The sequence below is a fragment of the Brachyhypopomus gauderio genome, chromosome 4, assembly GCF_052324685.1.
Source record: "Brachyhypopomus gauderio isolate BG-103 chromosome 4, BGAUD_0.2, whole genome shotgun sequence".
Classification (NCBI taxonomy): domain Eukaryota; kingdom Metazoa; phylum Chordata; class Actinopteri; order Gymnotiformes; family Hypopomidae; genus Brachyhypopomus; species Brachyhypopomus gauderio.
Window position 1 is genome coordinate 18285342 of NC_135214.1, and position 13200 is coordinate 18298541.

A 13200-nucleotide genomic window follows, 5' to 3' on the forward strand; every position below is an offset into this window, starting at 1 on the left:
GAGAGTAAGCAATAAAGCATCTCACTAACAGCCCTAACAACCCATTTCAACAGAGGACACACGCTTTTCCCCTCTCCATAGAGGCAGGGGCAGTAAACCGCTCAGCCAGCAGTGTGGCTGACCACCAATCTCATATACTAATAATATGTTCAGCAAAATACACATTTTAGGAAGCTTCCTTGTTCTAAAAATAAAATAAAAAAAACAAGAGGCACAATGTTTAAAAATAATTTTATTTGTGCAAAATCTAGCCAGAGGCTCAAATATTGAACCATATATTGTGTATGGGTTTAAATTTATATTTTGTCTTACAGAGAACAATCATACATGTGATATTGTTCTACTTGAGTCAAAAAAATAAATAAATATCTAGACCTTCCCATGTCCATCATAATACATGTAAACATGGATCCCATTTCTCTGCACGTGTTTGAATTGTAAACCTACTCAAGATTTTCAAGGAAGGCACTGTTCGAGATGTAAAGATCCATAAATATAAATATTTCTTAGAACAAAGAAGTCATTTTACATCATTGTACATGTTGAAACCAGTGCATAAATATATTGTAACAAAGACCAAACAGTACTAAATTGCATGTTTTTTGGTGAAGTGACAAGGAAATCAATTTCAATGTCAAGGACACAGAACTGTGTTGACATTTGTTGTTAGAACAAAGTTATGAAAAAACAGCTAACAAACACAAAATCAGCATAACCATAACCAACATTACATAAAAAAAAACAAAACACACTTTTAGCACTTCTCCATTGGCACGTCAGTTTCCTATGTGACGACTCAAGTTATTTTATATATATATAAAAAATAATAATAATAATAAAAAAAAACACATACATAAAGAAAAATGAGGCAAAACAAGACACTAAACTACAAGAAAAAACGAAACCAAGTCAAAAAGAAAAAGGAAGCAACCCTCAAAGTAAAGCGAGTCATGAGTAAGGACGCACACCTCAGCAGAGTGACGGGGCATGTTTGTGGGAGTAGTCTATTCCACCTCCATGGCAGACACATCTTGTTCATTGTCCGAATTGTCAGCGAGGTTGGTGAGGTTTGTACTGGGTTCCAAAGGCCCGTGTTTCTCTGTCTCTGATTGGCTTTCAGATGCATGACTTTCCCTAGGCTCCGCCTCTTCTGCAGGATCAGAGGCCTCCGTTACAGCCTCTCCTGAACAGACAGGGTAAGACATACGGTAAGCCACACCAAGACAATACACTTATTATACAATACACTTATTATACAAAAGATGCAACTTAACGGAAGTCAGTAGGGACCACATAGCATGACCTCGTATTGCTAAATGTCTGCTACTGCCTTCCTAACATTAGGAAAATTAGATTGTTTGGGTGAAGTACCCCATTTACTCTTCATATTTATCTTTCAATTATTATAACAAGAGTCAAACAAAAATATTTCCAAATGTACACTACTAACCAGGCTGAGAAAAGGGACTTGAACACAAGAGAGGTTTTTTCTTTAATAATGTGCTTAGAGACATGCTTAAACCACAGCATTGTGCTTATTCACTTAAAAAACAAGCACAAATCATCCACCTACAAGATCATTATAAAATGAGCTGTAAGCATGAGAGCGAGAAAGAGCAAAAGAGAGAGAGAGCAAGAGACAGAGAGCGAAAGAGTGTGAGAGAGAGAGCAAGAGAGAGCGAGACAGCAAGGGATAGCGAGCAAGAAAGAGAGCGAGAGGAGAGAGAGTGAGCGAGAGAGAGAGTGAGCGAGAGCAGAGAGTGAGCGAGAGCAGAGAGTGAGCGAGAGCAGAGAGTGAGCGAGAGCAGAGAGAGAGCGAGAGGAGAGAGAGAGCGAGAGGAGAGAGAGAGCGAGAGCAGAGAGAGAGCGAGAGCAGAGAGAGAGCGAGAGGAGAGAGAGAGCGAGAGGAGAGAGAGAGCGAGAGGAGAGAGAGCGAGAGGAGAGAGAGAGCGAGAGGAGAGAGAGAGCGAGAGGAGAGAGAGAGCGAGAGGAGAGAGAGCGAGAGGAGAGAGAGCGAGAGGAGAGAGAGCGAGAGCGAGAGAGCGAGAGAGCGAGAGCGAGAAGAGAGCAAGAGAGCGAGAGAGCGAGAGCGAGAGGAGAGCGAGAGAGCGAGAGCGAGAGGAGAGCGAGAGGAGAGCGAGAGGAGAGCGAGAGGAGAGCGAGAGGAGAGCGAGAGGAGAGCGAGAGGAGAGCGAGAGGAGAGCGAGAGAGAGCGAGAGAGAGCGAGAGAGAGCGAGAGAGAGCGAGAGAGAGCGAGAGAGAGCGAGAGAGAGCGAGAGAGAGCACAGGAGGCCTGAAAGGCAGGGAGGAACACGAAAGGGCCAAACCCCAACAAACCAGGCAGCACTGTGGGAGAGCAACATAAAAGGATCCAAATCCCTTAATCACTCAGAAGATCTGCTCTCAGATTTAGCAGCAGATCAAGCAAATGTCCCTTTAGAGGCAATGAGCTGGAGGGATTTACCCACTGCATGATGCAATTCTCACCCTGCAGAAACAGCAGGAAAGGCATAGGCTTAAGAGTGCAGTTGGCAGAGCCTTTTTTTCTTACTACCAGCATCAAAAACCAATTAGCCTGTTTCCAAAATCATTTACAGACTATCCACCTGTAAAGGTGTAATATCATCATAGCAATTGATATGATTTTAAGAGAAACCTCAATGTAAAAACTCGATACCTGTATATAGCAATAAGCTATATGCTATTGGCTGTTCATCAACAGGATTTTTCAAACCAATGTACATTTTAAACCACACGTTGTAAACATTGTATTATGCATCTTGTGACTTTATGTAGGCATCGAACAAAATGTACATTTTTGACAGCTCTGAATGTAAAACGGGGAATACATTCCGTGATAAAATTGTATGCATGAGAATTTACACCAGGATGTGTAAAGGAAACCTCGTAACCCTCAGACTTATTACATATAATCCACATATTTGGTCAGAAGAGGTTATATAGAGGGGCGATACCTGGGGCAGACGCAGGGGCAGATGCAGGGGCAGGCTGTTGAGTCTCCAGGGCAACAGCTGATGGCTCGGGACTCATCTTGTTGTCACTAAGTTCTGGTAGACGTGGAGCTTGGGGGCGTGTCTTACGGGCAGGATTCAGGAAGTAGCAATAAGCGCATCTGAATGCTGAAATGGAGCCACATCACACTCTACTGATCCGAGTCATCCATTTCCTCATTCCTACATATAAAAATGAAAAACGTGCCCGAACACATACACACTCTCCAGAAGTGTGCAAAAACAAAATCTGATGGATCGTCTTCGTTGGTTAGCATATTTAGTTTGATCTTGGACTTCTGCTTTTAAAAGGCCAGAGACGGTTCAGCCGTTTATGAGATCTATGATATACTGAGCTGCCAGCAGAGGGCAAATGAAGACGCCATGTTTGATGGAGACTGACAAGGTGTTCTACGTTTCTCTAAATCTTACCGATGTATTCAAATTCCTCCTTCAACGCCATTCCATTATGAGACAGACACTGCTGGCATATCAGGGCATATCTGAGCCAAAGAGACAGAGAGAGAATATACAATGAAGACGCACATATGAACGCTTTAAAAAGCACGCACCGCTTACTTGAGGTAGAACAATTTCTTGATAATGCAAGTCAATCAAAAACATTACCATAAGACTAATAACACTGATGGAATCTATGATTCAAACGTAAATTAATCAGCTATTTTAAAAAAATCATGTATTCATTTCAGCAAAGATCTCTACATTTCTGCTAATAATGTCCATTAACTCGGAGATCTGCACTCACCTATTCTGTGGCCCATCACCTACTAGGTACTCAAGGACCCGGTCCACAGCTCCCCTTTCCCGGGGGAGCACAGGCCGGGCCAGGGGGGGTCCGGGAGGGTGCATTCCTGTACACACATTCATAGACAAAAACATAGCCATGGATTATCCAGGCATTCATTCAGGGTCAAGAAATCTCACAAAACAGAACAGGCTCACGGAAAGACCTGCAGGTCTGTGCAGCCGGCAGGCTGCCGTGATAAATGGATGATGGCGACAGATTTTAATAATGACTCAGAAACGGTTCTCTCTACAGATGAGTGGGAGAGAGAAGGCCTGCTGTGATCTTCTGCACTAATTAATAGAACGCAACATCAAGAGCAATCATATCAAGATGACTGGTCACTCCTACCAGACTTGGCAGAGCCCAGATTCCCTGCTGCTCAGTCATTTACCAGCATATGGAATCGCTGTGGTGACTCTCTTGTATCAAATTGCTTTTTACTACCAATTTTCTACAACATGCACACATAGATGGATGAGGCACCGCTACAGTGGTGATACAGAAACTACCAACTTCAGGCTGCGTTAAATATTTACAGCCATTTGAACATGGGGAGTTTACCACATCAGTCACCTCTGGGAGATTAACGGACAGTGATTCAATCAAATCAATAATGCCAAATATTAACATTGTAAATCATTAAAGTTGATGTACATAGTGAATCTGACCAGTGAGCTATCAATGCATTCTTAAGTTGCTTTATAAAATAGGCTTGTTGCTCTTAAGATAAAATGAGGGGTTTCTATAAGAACATCCTTATTAAAAACCTACTGCTCAGAGACAAGAAATATGTCCAGAAATAGTCCAACAGTTAAACTCTAAGTCTAGTAAAAGATAACAGGAACATTTTATGTCTACAGTCAAAGCCAAAATGTCAGTAAAGTGTAGTTATTTATCCAGTTTACATTAGCTATGGTTATATACCAAATTATTTCCTTATGTAAATACAATTAAGTGCCTCAAACAATGAGATACATATGAAATTGTTGATGAACATGAAATGAAATTGTTGAGAAAGTCAACAGGGCCTTGAGGTTTTCTCGAATCTCGAATTTTGATTCAGTACTCTTATTTTGCTTCAAATCACATGAAAAGGTTAACTTAATTAAGGCAGTCAATCAATATTAGACTATTTTTAAAAGCAATAGTCATACATGTAATTCAGTCAAAAGACATGCTTGGAACAATCTCCAGAACTGGAATAAATATATTAATGAATAGAAGCTGCTACCAAAGAGCAAGACACTGCAGATAATATTCATCATCATCATCATCATCACCACCACTGGCATGTGGCAAGTAAACTTAACACTCCTTGCAAAATTACATTTTTATAGGCACCGTTATTTGGTTGCAGTCTGCAGCCTCATTATGGAGATATTGGTCATATTTTGATTCAATATCATTCCTCGTATGTAGTAACAAAGTACAAAGATTGGCAGCTAACAACTGTAAAGTGCTACAGTAGCATGAAGACCTACATTAGTATGAAGACCTACAGTCGCATGAAGACCTACAGTCGCATGAAGACCAGCAGAAACAACGTGTGCGTCTCACTCACCCATGCCGAGGACCGGCGTGCCTGTGGGGGTGGCAGGTCTCCTCATCAGGTTGTGGTGAGCAGCAGCAGCAGACAGGCTTCTCTCCGGGGGCCCACCGGGGGCCGAGATCAGGCCTGGGGGGCCAGCCGGGACCGCAGGTCCGGGGGGGCCCGCCGGGGCCGCAGGGCCAGGAGGAGGACGTGATGCTGCCGGGTTGGGAGTCATAGCGACAGGAACACGAGGAGTCACATGCCTCTGACGAAGCTCTAAGAAGAGAAACAGAGAAAACTGTTTTAAAACAGATCTGGTTTTTCAAAAATACAAATCTTTATATTTCCACATACTCAACACTCCCCCCCGCATCTAACCTTGGCCTTGCCTAGGTGTCATAGAAGGTCCGACAGGTGTAGCCTCCAACTCCTTTGAAAAGAAATGATTCATCAACAGAAGTTTAAAATGACCTACTGTGTCAATAGTGTCTCTATTGAGGACAAAGAGGAGAAAAAAAAACAAAAAAAAACTCACAACTTTTTTCTTCGAGTCTGGATCAAATCTCTCTAGAATTAGTTTGGCATTTTTGTAGGTTTCCGTTTCCATCACTTGCTCAAGCTGTGAAATTCATCATAACATTCATTCTAACATACTGCACATAAACATGTTGATTGCACTACTCCGATAATAATGACCGTCATAACAGAGCATTATAAAACAGCAAAGATTTTGAAAACCTCATCAACACAAACAGAAATATTCCTTGTTATATTGGACAGGGGAGATTATTGTGCTGTAAAGATTTCTGCTAAGGGAGAAAATTCTCATGGCAGTTTTTATATGCTGTTCCATTTAGGTTTGTTTTAAAACTCATTTCAGAAAAAGAATGAATAGTGCTAATTATTTAGAATTTAATGAAAAGAATAATTACAAGCCCTACTCTGATAATGGAGATTGTAAAAATCCATCAGCTGTAATTATTGAAAGTTATTAGACATGACAGTAGATGACAAGCAATTTCTCAGATTTATTTCCTCACAGCACAAAACACTATTAATTTAAAGACAAGCCATTAGCTAAGCGCTTTACCAAGTAAAGTCTCTGTGCCAATTAACCGCTGTCTGCATTGATTTTAGATTAGTTATTAGAAGAAGAAATTATCTCTCCTTGCTAACCACAGAAGCTCGATAACTGGGGGAAAAGAAGGGGAAAGCTTGTGTTAGCATTAGCACAGTGCTAGCCTCCTGTTGAAGAGTGCCCTACAAGGGCAAACACCGTGCATTAGCATTTAAGGTTAACTCTCACATTACAGGAGCAAAGATGCCTGACACATCTGCACTCTGGTTTGACCCCTCGTGGAATAACTAGATTTTAAAGTGTTCTACACAGGTATGTGGGTACTGGTGGACAGGGAGGCCACTGCTTGTGAGGCAAAGTAAACTACGATTAACATCACTCTGAAAACTACGGCTTGTTCTTGAAGACCTGGCAACAGATCACACCACTTACGATTCTCTTCTTTTCAGCTTTTAATTCCTCCAATTTCTCATCTGTGTCACAAAAAGAAAGAATGTAATTACATGGGGAGCACAAATAAATACCAGATATCAAATGCAATCTTACTTTCAATACCGATTTTGTCATTATGGTGTAAAGTTGGTATCATTTAGTAATTTTTAAAAAGGGTGCAAAATTCCAAAAGGTACATTTACCATTTCTTTCTGTTCTTTTTGAATATAAAGCAATTAATAGTTTCCTTAGAAGCCATACTCTGTAAATGGAAAAAAGCTACATCATAATGACATTTTGAAAAACTAGACATTCAAAATACACCCTTTAACATTGTCAAATAACGTTACCAAGCATCAGTGACGAGCAAGTGGTAGATTTATTAAAAGGTCCAATAAGTTACAATTTTAATTTAATTGAATAATACCTGCTAGCAGTTATATAGCAAACTACTAAGCACATAGAGGGTAGTTAGTCCCATATTAAGCAGAGTGCCAAGCAGCAATATTTTGCAGCCCCATCAACTGCATGTGTAACAACTGGCACTTTAATATGTGAATTTTTGGTCATAAAAAGCTACAAAATGATCTCGCCAGCTAACAGAATAGCTGTTAACACCAAAGGCTAGCAGTTGGTGGTTAAATACCACAAAAAAAGCGTATGGTAAATTGTGAGTTTCAGAAGGACGAAATGTACAACTGAACTGCTGCTTGGACATCCAAGACCAGCACATAGATGCAGTGCCAGATGTAAGAAGTTCACATCTGGAACATTAAGGAATGCAAAAAATGGTGTGAAATCATCCTTTTGTTCTTTTTATCTACATCTGGACATTTATACTTTCAACCAACGATGCCCATTGCCAACTGTTAAAACATGGTGGTCAATACATAAGAGTATGGGCAGCAATACTATGGGAGCCATTTTTTCCATAGGATAATCGTCATTTAAAATAGTATGAGCCCATATCTCTGGACCAGGTGCAGTCTCTGGTAAAAAAAAAAAAAAAACACTGTCCTCTCAAAATGTTCCTATATTCAACGATAACAACGCACTTGCAAGTTATAAAAAAAACTAAATCATGCTTCACCAGTAAAGTCACAAGGCATCCTTCAGGACGTTTATGACACTGGTCCATAAAGGACTAAAGTTGTTCTGATAGCAAATAGCGTTGTATTTTTTGATAGGTACTTGATTGCAAATACATTAGTTCAGCACTTTGTGACATAGTAGGAGCTGTGTTTGACCTCACAGCTGTTCTTAAGATGTCCCAACACACACTTGGTTAGGAATAAATGCTGAGCATGTTTGCGTTCCTCTCGTAATAGTTCCTCTAATAGCTGGAGATAAGAGAGAGAGGAAAGCAAGCCCACGGCAGCTCAGCATTTTAATGCATTTTAATGTCCATTTGTTTATCTTGTTTTTGCATCAGTGACACGGAACAAGCGCAGTGCGTGAAGATGCACCCTGGGCTTCTGTAATGTGATGCAAATTCTGAAAACTATTTGAGCCTACAGCTCCCATGTCATGACAACTATAGAAAAGATAGGCCCTTCTTTTTTAAATAACTTGAAAATGTTGTCTAACATTTTAATTAAAAATGTAATTACTGGACCTTTGACATACATCCAAGAACATCCACTATTTCTTCATAAAGGATTAGTGCATGTTAAATCCCAACTTTCACATCTATTATTAAATTAGGTTTAATTCAGGAATAGAAAGAATACTTACAGCGGAGGAAATATTAAAAAAGCTAATGCCACAATTAGCTTCCCCAATAGCTGTTCAGGGATATACCAGACATAAATAACTACACAGGCTACGAAATACAAAAGGGTTGAATACAGAAGTAATCTGTAAACCCAAAACTTCAGCTGTTTCTGATTCTTTTCCCTATGCTCCTCGAGCTTTTGAATATCCTGAAAATCATGAAAAACAAAACAAGACAGACATCCATGAACAAGAAGCCTCACATGTGCATATAGAAGGAAACACGTTTTAAAACATGTATTGCAGCATATTAAAACATTGTAAATAGAAAGTAACATCAACATACAGGCGGAAGATAACACTGCACAGGTACTCATATCTAAGGGAATAGTAATAGCCTGTCAGACAGCATGCTATGCCCTATGCTGCTGCAAGCAGAAAATGTTCACCTGTCAAATAGACCCAGTGCACCTGCTGGTCCTAGTCTGGAGAAGAGACTCCCACACATTATACTACAGAAGGTGCAGAGCATAAGGACGTCTCCGAGCCTCATAACGGCACGTGCTGGTCCAAGCACAATATAGATGTGCTTTACTTACATTTCTGAATCATTTTCCCAACATTTTACCAGAGAAACTGCTTTAGAAGGAACAGGAAATAAACAAACAAATCAACAAAGGTCTACAGTGGTAAAAACTGGTCTGGGCCTCTTGTGTAATATACCCAAATGCTTTCCTACAGCCAGCAACTTCAAGGAGTCACTAAAATGTTTGCAGTGTAATGTAGCTGTAGAAGGTGCACCTGTAGTTAACTCTTTTTCTATTTTAGAATGAAAATCCAAGAAATTATGCATATTCTTTATACCGCTGACACTACAGCGAGACCATACAGTATTCAACTTAGATTTGTTCATAAATAGTAAAATTAAATACTGAAACCGGAGAGGCCCTGGTATCCATGAATAATAAAACTAACAGTACAGTCTGAACCCAAATCACATCACTGCTGAAATGCCTGAACTGGACCTACTCAGATGACCTTTAGACTTCAGGTTTTACAGTGAATATCTGGGCAATGACTGGATTATTCAATTCCAGTCAAAAAGAGCCTCTGTATCCTCCAGATTTACACAGAGCCAGACTAATCACTTTGCACTAAATCTCTCTGTGTCTCCCACACATGCGCACACTCACACAAATCACACTATTTGAACTATTAAGTGGAATGCAATAATATAAAATGTTGTTTGATCATGTGAAATATAAACTCTTCATGTCACTACTAGAGGGACTATGGGAAGTGGTTTAGAATAACCCAAGTCCAAAAATATCTGAGAATGCTTCCAAAGGTCCTGAGCTTCTGGACTGGTATAAAGTGAACTATGGCAGACACAGCAACATGTCACTGTCAGTCCACAAATAACAGGTGTTTGGTTTCTGCCAATATCTTTCAAGAACACTGTAGTACACTACTGCAGAACACTGTAGTACAGTTAGGCCCAAGCAACAGATCTACAACAGCTACTTAGTGTTAAATTCTCTCAGTCTGATACATAAGGACAAATTCAATGCAAGAAAGACTGGATGACTTAGTCATGTGAGCTAATAATAAAACTGCCACAAGCTATACTTCCCTATGGACAGTAGACCCCTTACCTTATCAAGACCCTCTAGTACCTCCACTGTAGTTGCCTTCTTCTGAAAAACAAGTTAAACTGTAAGGACAAGTTCTTTAATAGCGAAGAAGAAAAATAATAATTTCAAAATGATAAAAAAGCATGTACATTTCAATGTTTATTGTATTCTAGTTACATATTGATGAATACACCGACTGGTCAAATGATATTTCACAGGATACTCAAACATGGTTTTAACCAAGTGTAATGTTCTGAGGAAATGTAACCAAATACTATATACTACTATATACAGAGTAAACAACTATCTGATTGAATTTCCTCAGACATTTGAGGCATGCCTATTGAGAAGCATATTTAGATTTTAATGAATGAAAACCAAACTTGTCGTGGTTGAATACAATATCATTTGTAGCAATATGCAAAAACATAAGTGATCCATGTCAAAGGAGCAATTGGGTGTGCCAGTGAAATCCCAGTGACAGTAACAGTACATACCCTGAAGCGAGAAAATACAGCTCCCATCTTGGTAAGGAGCTAGTACGATACCTCCACACTGTTAGTCTACTCTGATACCCAGTTTTCAACACCTGTTAAAAACAGCTACTTTAGATTGCAATAGTACATTATACTTGAATCATGCTTGCAATAAAGTACAGTCAAACGTTTAAATATTATAGTCACAAATGTATAGCCCTCCGAATGGACATTTATTAATAGCAGTCACTAAACGTCACACAACAGAACTACGGATCCAGCAGGATAATCTGTTAAGATACTGAATCTTGACTGCTGAGGGAAAACGATTAATATTAACGTTGACAGACATCACCTGAGTCTCAGCACACACGTTCAATGTGCCTTTTAACTACAACAAAACCAGACACGGCGTTGACATGACAAAAGTAAAGAATGTGTCACCTAACTGGTTTTCTAATCAGCAAACACACGGGTGTGAGGAACCAAACGAGACACACACTCCCACCTATGTGACTCTGGTAACCAAGCGAACAAACCTTTGGAGCTAGCTAGATGGCTAAGCTAGGAGCTTGAAAGGGCGACGTAGTTGTGAGCGCGTCTGCAAAACTGCAATACCAAGCGAGGCTGTTGCGCGACACACAAAATTAAAGGTTAATAAACTCAAGAAAACATCTCGGAAGAGTTTTACCGCTGAACTTCAGCAGCGAGGAAGGATCTATCGCCACTTGCTCCGTGAACGTCATCAAATCCTTCCCACAACCCCCTGCGACAATGAACTTCTCCGTTGGAGTCGTCACGTGATTACCACGCACACAAATCGCGGGAAAACGGAAGCTGGTGCAGCGTGCTTACTAAGTGCGCGAGGGGAACGTTCACGAGGCAATAATATTTCAGATGCTTTGGATTAATGCCTCGTTCATAAAGTGTGATAGATTTTTCTAACCCATTTCGAAAATAAGATATGAATTTTACAGTAGCTTAAAGGCGGCACATTACATAAAAATAATGTTTTGACATTTCTGTAGATGAATGATTTAATTGTTTACACTTTACCGGTATCAAACGAAAATGACAGCATTGTACTTTCAGTATAGATAGAAATTGGTCTTATAGTTGTTTCAAAATAACTAGATTTATAGACTTGATTAAAAATAATAACTAGTACCATGTACTCGAAGCTACACTCTTAGCAACCAGCACCTATGTGTTGATGTTTAGCCTATCTCAACCTAGCTCAAGGACATAGATTTGGAATAAATGGATGCATGTGTGGTGGAGGTTGGGTGCAGAAAACATTTCTGTATGAACTCGTTTAAGCCTGTTCTTCACAGCATTCCGAATTTGTACTGGTTTTAGCCATTTTAGCAGCAGCATATAAAGCGGTCATTGTTTATTTTACTATTCCAATATGGTCATGAAACTAAAACCTTAGCCTATATGTTTCGCCACGTCTTTGAGTTGATAGTCAAGACAGAAAGAAAGCTGACTGATAGAAAACGGTCAAAGTGAACGTACATGCATTATAAAAACACTATGTTAAACTGTTTAGTTATAGTTCATCTGCAACAAGGTTTATCGTAGCCTCCGTAACTAGGCTACATGAAACCCAGAGAAGGAAACCTGCAGGTAACACTTTCTCACAAACGCACGTTATTTATTTATTTATGGGACTTTGTGGTATCAATTGATGCTAGCTTGTAGGAATGATGATAGCATGAAGGACAGCCAAATAGAGAATCGTGGTGGAATGTAAAAAAAGATTGTGCCATTAACAGTAAGGGTGGTCATTCTAATACTAGCCAGTGCTTTTTCGGAAGGAGTGGCACCCCATCCCCCAATACACTCATCTGAACCAGTTGAATGCACAAGCTTCAGATCTTAAATTTATGTTATTTTATGTCTGGAGTGTATGTCTACATGGAGTCCAGAGGGCCATTATTCCACATCAGCACCATGGACAGCTACAGTTCTATATTGTTTTATATTCAACCTTACATAAAATGTGTACACTAGTGTCTTCTCCAGCAAGTTGCAGTGCTAAAACGTGCATGAGAATGTCAAAACATCCCCTATCAATTGGAAGAGTATAATATTTTAGTATAATACATTCGAAAATTACACAAGACATCCAGTTTACTAATAAAGAAGTAGCATGAATATAAGTGTATAATTGCAGATTAATTAGCTAATTTCAATAAACCAACATTTTCTCCCCATTAAAAATGTGAAAATGTGAAAAAACACAAATATCACTACACCAAAAAATCGCACACACACAGTCTTAGTATTTATTATGTAAGTCTTATGAATTCAACATAAGTTCTTCATCTTCTAAAACTAAAACTAAAAGTAAAGCTGCTTCAGGTTCCGCAATAAAATATACTATTGCACGTAATAAACTATTTGTTTCTTTTTTGAGAATATGAGAATATAACAGACACTTTAGGGAGAAAAACGCTTTCTTAGGAAAATAGTAAACAGAAGTCATCCTCACCGCCGACACCCCCCACTTAA

General features: G+C 39.6%; 1 protein-coding gene across 9 annotated transcripts; it reads right to left on the bottom strand.

The window, feature by feature from the left end:
• Window positions 1-214: 214 nt before the first annotated feature.
• Window positions 215-11493, bottom strand: lnpa (limb and neural patterns a). Of its 9 annotated transcripts, none has more exons than XM_077002830.1 (13): window positions 11375-11493; window positions 10705-10796; window positions 10229-10267; window positions 8595-8782; window positions 7064-7122; window positions 6861-6901; window positions 5886-5969; window positions 5729-5780; window positions 5381-5626; window positions 3778-3883; window positions 3444-3514; window positions 2976-3140; window positions 215-1183 (listed from the first exon to the last, which is right to left on the bottom strand). In XM_077002830.1, the coding sequence occupies exons 2-13, from the start codon at window positions 10729-10731 to the stop codon at window positions 1005-1007; spliced, it is 1257 nt and encodes a 418-aa protein (XP_076858945.1). In that variant the 5' UTR covers window positions 10732-10796; window positions 11375-11493; the 3' UTR covers window positions 215-1004. The 9 variants fall into 9 exon arrangements, with proteins under 9 accessions (XP_076858945.1, XP_076858942.1, XP_076858946.1 ...); XM_077002827.1 differs by having other exon boundaries at window positions 10229-10270; XM_077002831.1 differs by lacking the exon at window positions 11375-11493 and adding an exon at window positions 11223-11368.
• Between the last annotated feature and the right edge of the window lie 1707 nt (window positions 11494-13200).

What these genes read in the sequence shown, in the direction of transcription:
- lnpa (XM_077002824.1), bottom strand. Translation starts at nt 8,950, where the DNA reads ATGAGTACCTGTGCAGTGTTATCTTCCGCCTGTATGTTGATGTTACTT. An exon ending in GGTGATGGGCCACAGAATAG is followed by an intron (nt 3,515 to 3,777) that starts GTGAGTGCAGAT and finishes TCTTTGGCTCAG; the next exon opens with ATATGCCCTGATATGCCAGC. An exon ending in TGCCCCTGCGTCTGCCCCAG is followed by an intron (nt 1,184 to 2,975) that starts GTATCGCCCCTC and finishes CTGTCTGTTCAG; the next exon opens with GAGAGGCTGTAACGGAGGCC.